The 6,297-nt window shown below is 30.4% G+C and overlaps 1 protein-coding gene and 1 pseudogene across 1 annotated transcript; one reads left to right on the forward strand and one right to left on the reverse strand.

Moving 5' to 3' along the window:
• Nucleotides 1-2,316, forward strand: LOC106774023 (annotated as a pseudogene).
• Nucleotides 2,317-2,920: 604 nt separating this feature from the next.
• Nucleotides 2,921-5,510, reverse strand: LOC106773104 (GDSL esterase/lipase 5). The gene is made up of 5 exons (XM_014659793.2): nt 5,276-5,510; nt 4,761-4,879; nt 3,851-4,069; nt 3,485-3,743; nt 2,921-3,251 (listed from the first exon to the last, which is right to left on the reverse strand). Exons 1-5 carry the CDS (start codon nt 5,508-5,510, stop codon nt 3,013-3,015), a joined length of 1,071 nt encoding a protein of 356 aa, XP_014515279.1. The 3' UTR covers nt 2,921-3,012.
• Between the last annotated feature and the right edge of the window lie 787 nt (nt 5,511-6,297).

The following is a 6,297-nucleotide window of genomic DNA, read 5'->3' on the forward strand; positions in this document are numbered from 1 at the left end:
TTTGGAGCTGGGGAAAGTGAAGAAAAACCCTTGTGACATTCTGAAATCTGTTGTGCGCAGGTGAGTGAATATGCATTCACGCGATTTGATTATTTATTTGATTTAAGGAATGCATCTATGGAATTGAATTCTTTGTTGAACTTGGTTGATATCTGTGAAGAATATTNGAGTGTTCTAGTGAAAATCAGTTTCTGANTNCTGATTTTTCCTAATTCTTTGCTGCTTGCTGTATGGACTTGTTCAATTGTGTAGTCAATTTTGGAATTTTAACTATGCTNTGTGTGTGCGCGCGCGCTGGTTTTAAACATTGATTCCCTGTAGTGAAGTTCATTCTACTGCATACTGGTGAAACTATATGTTCTTGCTATTTATTTTTTCTAAAGGCCCATGTTTGCAACATTGCAGCTAATTTACGTTCATTTCGTTGTCATACACTGGCACTCCCAGCAGATTGCTATTTCTCTGTGTGTAGTTTTTGTTTCAGTAATTGGCAAGTCAAAAGGCACCATTCGTGTTTCATTGCTCCACTCATTCACGTCATATGGCTTTGCGAGGGGTTTGGCAACTTCACAAGCTGATTGTTAGTTACTGCAACTGGGGTGGAAGTAGCAGAGGAATAAGGTACAAGTACAATTTTGTCATATCTTCAATTCTATGTATCTTATGCTTGGCAACAGTGAACTACTGAATTTCTACCTATATTTGTAACATTGCATTTAATATCTGAGATAATGTTTCTATGTTTTGAAGGGATGGAGTGGAATAGTTCATAAATGGCATGTGATTTTTTGTTACTAGATGGATATTTGAAATTCCTCTCAGGACTTTGCAACTGAAATATGTTGCTGGCTCGCATAATTTGCTACTAAATTTCTAATAATAATAACGAGGTTCAAATCAGGCTTGTGCTCTTTGAAATAGACGTCCTATCTTATTTGGTTGTGTTTTTCCTACTGCAGACTTAATCTTTGTTCTTTGATGTTTGCTTGCCGGTAAAGTTTAAGCGTTTGCATTCTTTCATTCTGTTTTGTTTGAGTCTAAAACCCTACATACATGATAACTTTAACTGAACTTTATATTTGNCATCAACATTCTATGTTGCGAGGGATAGTTTTATGAATTACAATTAACAAGTTGTTATTGCTTTTTTTTGGTGATTGTACAAATATCTTAGTCTTACCATTTTTTGTTTTGCCACTTTGGCTGTGATTACTGACTTTATGCTACTAATACCCTTTTAACAATTAAATTAGAAAAAAAGTTCAAAATCTACTCTACTTCTTGATAACCACATTTCTCCCTCTTATCTCCTTTGCACTATTACTGAAATTTTATTGGAACTAGAATGATATGAACGAGTATAATTTTCATGTTTTCATACTGCTCTGAATATTGGATTCTCAATTTAGTTTTAAATATTTGAATAGGGCATTTATGGAGTCTCAGTTGCCAATATTTAAAGAGAAGAATCCTCAATTAGAGGTGGTCACTGAGAAGAATCCTCAATTAAGGTGGTCACTGAGCTCATCCGCGGTCAGCATCCTCATCTGAAGGGTTTTTACAGTAAGTTTGTTGTGCTTACTTTGGACTGTGTAACTACTTTCTTTTCCATATGTTTAGTTTATTGATAATTCTCTAATGCAATTTGTATGGGATATTGAATATTGGGACTGTATAAAGGCAATAAGAAATTTATGCTCAAATTTGCGAAGATGAGATTGTTACACTGTATGAGATTGTTACTAGAGAAAAAAGTTGGAGCAGCAGTGGAAAAAAATGTTATAGTCTTGCCTTATGTAGTTTGGCATATGGGAAATAAGGAAATTGGATTAGATGGAAGGTTGTTGAATGTTTAGAGATAAAACAAAAGACTATAGGGGGAACATTTAAAAAGAATTTATATTAAATGGTTTATGATTTATTAGGATGCAATGGTGCTGTGATCCATGTAGCCTACTCCACCAAGTTGGAAAATGCTTTTGTTGTGATTGATGATTCTCTAATGAAATGCAGAGAACAAAAATCAGCGAGTGATATGTGTGAAGAATATGGATCAGAAGACATACTTTTGCATGCAACCAGACTAAGGAATGCATTGGGAAGAAAGGTAGTGAAATTGAGGACAAGACATGTAACCAAACACCCTAGTGTGCAAGGTACGTGGACAACTGCTGTGAAATATTAAGAACTAGGTTTATGAGAAAGTTACCCTTGGTGTATCTGACAAGATTTTCCTTCTCTTCCGGTGATTTAGTCAGTTTGTGAACTGGTGAGAGTAAGTTCTAATTTTATATATCTGGCGCCATTTCCAGTCAATATTTCATATACCTTTTATCTGGTTATGTTTGTTTGCTTCCCCGTTTTGAGATTGGCGAGATTGAAAAAAGCATGATAAAAGTGATTTTTTGTTACCTATAAAGCTCTGCTATGTTTTAGTAGAGGGAATGTTGCAATAGGCTATTAGGCCAAATGAAGGAATGTTTACTTTTTGAAATAAAAAAAAAAATATTGGTTTCATGCCCAAAAGTTGAAATTGGAGTTTAGAATGACTTTGAATCAAGGCAACTNTATAATTATATTTTGTTCAACTTTATAATTTAATTTAAAATTGAAAACATTTATACATAAATTATTTAATTTAAAAATTAGTTTTCTAAGTTTAGTTAGACTCGATTAATTTTTACGAGTTCTATCTAAATCACACTAAATTTTCTTTAAGAAAACTGAATCATATAAATTCGCAAACAACCACGTGTCTCATGAATGCGTGTTTGAAAATGGATCACAGTTGTTTCACAGATTAAAAGAGAACCAAGCTTGTTTCACAGATTAAAAGTACATTCAGGAAATGTTATTCCTTATTACATTCTTAGCTTTAATAGATTCTTAAAAGAGTTGTAACATTTACTTTTACCATACTATTACAATAACCATATATCTCTATTCAATCATGCTGCATCCAGCAATGATTTTTGTTTTATTCTGCAAATGACTAAATTTACGTAGAGCTATTTATTCAAGGTTGAACAACTGCTTCAGATTGTAAGACTCAATCACATCTCTGGTACCATTCCACATTAGCTGAGCGAAATGTTCATTAGCTTTATCCGATGGATGAAGAGATTCAAAGAACACGTACTCACCAGGATCGCTGCATAATTTATATTCTTCGATACCCCTTCTCCCTCCACAACTATAATCTCCTCTGTAGGGTCCATCTCCACAACAAGCCACACTCCCCTCTTTGAAACCTTACCAACAAAAAACAATGGAGACAATGGTTACATATGAAGCTTTTTGCTTCTTGTTTTTTAAGAAAAACTATTATATACGTTGAAAGTCCTGTATCGATTAGAGATAAGATCAATTTAAAATATATAATTAAGTGTAAATCATATTTTATAAACTGATTTTATAGAATTGAATGAAATTTAACGAATATATTTTAAAAATATATATATACAAATTAAGGGCATGTATATACCATATTTTGAAGGATACTTGATCATTTCCTGCAATATATCATAGAAATTAAAAATTGAGTATTTGAATCCGCTTAATTGTCTTGCTAGGTTTTGAAAAGATCTGGAAAGAGTAATATTGTGTAGTCTGGCAAGAGCAGAAGCTTGTGCTGCAACACATTCTTCTATAGTTGTTCCATTCACGAGTGGCCTTAGTGACGTAACACAACTCAGAGCAGGAAGATTTAGAATCGATTTTCTTCCATCTTCATTGTAAATTCCCTGCGTAAAATATCATTTCTTAAAATTACAAACATATGAGAACGAAGAATAATTATGAGAGAGAGAGAAATATTAGTGCAATGGTTAGGACAAAGATTAAAATCTACTTTGATCACTGTTGTAATGTTGCCAATGACGAATTCTAGAATATTTTGTTGAGAGTATGGAAAAGTGACATTGATGGGGTTTGAATAGTCATTGGCTCCAACGGAAAATATATAAACAGCTGTGGACAACAATCTTCTGGCTTTGTCTTCTCCAAGTTGCTGTCTCAATTCCCTGCTAACTCTTGTAAAGTACGATCCTTGAGTTGTCAAGTCCATCACCTATAACATCCGAGTAATTGAATTCTATTATAAGAACAACAATGATATGTTAATATAGATTTTTTTTACACTGTTTTGATACAAACATGTTATTTTTTAATTAGATTTAAAGTATGTTAATATTATAACAAATAAAAAGTATGTATGTTATTATGTCAATGGTTAAAAAAATATGTGAAAACATTTTTTTTTTTATGAGAAACATACAAATAATTGAAGTAAGATATATTATTTTATATATTTTTTTTAGGTTAAATATGTTTTCAGACTTCAAATTCATATGGGAAATTAGAATTAGTCTATGTAAGAAAATTTAATATATTTTCATTCTCAGACTAAAAAGATAAATGGATATAATTTTTTTAATTTTATTATGACATTAGACTTTTTTCATTTGTTAGTCAAAATAGTATAAATAACTCAAATATCATTTCAAAATATATTTGACATTTTAAAAAAATTTAACAAATTAGTTAAGAAAACTATATTTATTATTAATTTTTAAAATTTAAAGTCTAATATATAAAATTCTTTTACGGAAATAAATTTCAATTACGCATCAAAATAATTACAACGTTTATCTCCTTTTATATGATATGAAAATAAAGAAACATTATTAATTAGTGACAGGATAACACTTGCAATTGTTGACTTTTTAATAAATAATTTCAGAAATCGGGAAAAGGAATACCAATTCTTCTTTAGTTTCAATCAGAGCTCCTCTAGCCCCAAGAACATAAAAGTTGACTGCATCACCACTAAGCCGGAAAGCATTCACGAATGTCTGACGTGAAGACTTCGACAAGCGAACTGCAAACATATGCATGGACTCAGCAAATTAAGATAAAAAAAATTAGAATACCAGTAACTTACAAATACATTTATTTTACAGGACGTTATATCATAAATTTATAAAATAGTACGTAATGATTGATTGGATAAAATCATTATTCAAACCCACAAAATATTATTATTTGAAAGGATAATGATACTTAGACAACATTTAAATATCATTCACGTGTCATTCTGTGATTGATCCAAAATGACTGTAAATCAATAATAATAATCATAAAAATGATCATGGACCAATCACAAGATCACACATAGATGACATTCAAATATTGTCAAAAAAATATTGTCTAAATACCACTACCTCTTCAAAAAGATAAAATAAGATGGGTTGAAATAAAGTGAAAGAAAGGATACCAATAACATCTGAAATGAAACGTCCATCGGATATTCTTCCAGTGGGAAAGTTGAAGAAAGTTAGTCCATATGGGTGGAAGTTGCCTTGGAAAAATGGGACGGCTAAAAAGTACTTAGTGTTTCCATAATCATGTAGAGAGTCTCCAAATATGAAAATGGTGCTGTTTTCAGAATGAGAGTGATGAATGTTCAGAACAAAGAGAACCAACACAACAAACACTCTTAAGGTTGCCATGTAATTAATTGACTATTCCTACAAATGCATGGATGCAAATTAGGTGTTGTGTTCAACTTTTATATATATATATATATATATATATATATATATATATATATATATATATATAGTGTTTAGTTTCTTTTTTCTTTTTGTTAGTGGAAGTGTGATTGTTAATTTCATCTTCTGTTTCCAACATTTATTGCTTTGGGGCTCAACTTGGTCAATTAATGGGATAGTATAATAGAATTTATGGCAAGTTAATATTACCAAAAATCTGTCGATAATGTTAAAAATTTATGGATAAATCAAAATTATCAACCGATTTCTAATAAAAAAAATTTATTGATAAAACTTTCAACGATAAATTTTACAAGTGAACTTTTTGTTCTTATTGACAAAAACATTTGTTAATAATATCTATTGATAAAATTCGTCACTTATTATCAACGATGAGATTTTTCTTTGATTATACACAAATTTCGTTCTCTTACTTTTTCTCTTCCTAACATATTTTTGTGGTTAAAGCTTTTTTTTTTCAGTGCTCTGTAAAAGAAAGAAGAAGACAAATGCAAAAACTTGAACGGATTTTCCACCTTTGTTCAAACCTATGCGTTTCAATTCTTTTATTATTTTTTTTAGTTTATTAATTTATTTATTTTTTTGTAAATTTTAATTTTTGAACATTGTAAATGTTTATTTGGGTACATTTTACATAATTTATTAATTCATGTAATATTTTTTGTATAAAAAAATTGTTAAAAAATAAAACAAATAGACTTAAACGGAGGTGGAAGATGCGTTG

Source organism: Vigna radiata, chromosome 9 (assembly GCF_000741045.1).
Source record: "Vigna radiata var. radiata cultivar VC1973A chromosome 9, Vradiata_ver6, whole genome shotgun sequence".
Taxonomy (NCBI): domain Eukaryota; kingdom Viridiplantae; phylum Streptophyta; class Magnoliopsida; order Fabales; family Fabaceae; genus Vigna; species Vigna radiata.

Coding starts and splice junctions, on each gene's coding strand:
- LOC106773104 (XM_014659793.2), bottom strand. CDS start 5,510: ATGGCAACCTTAAGAGTGTTTGTTGTGTTGGTTCTCTTTGTTCTGAAC. Junction 4,880..5,275: donor TTTCATTTCAGATGTTATTG/GTATCCTTTCTT, acceptor ATATGTTTGCAG/TTCGCTTGTCGAAGTCTTCA. Junction 3,252..3,484: donor CAAGTATCCTTCAAAATATG/GTATATACATGC, acceptor TTTGTTGGTAAG/GTTTCAAAGAGGGGAGTGTG.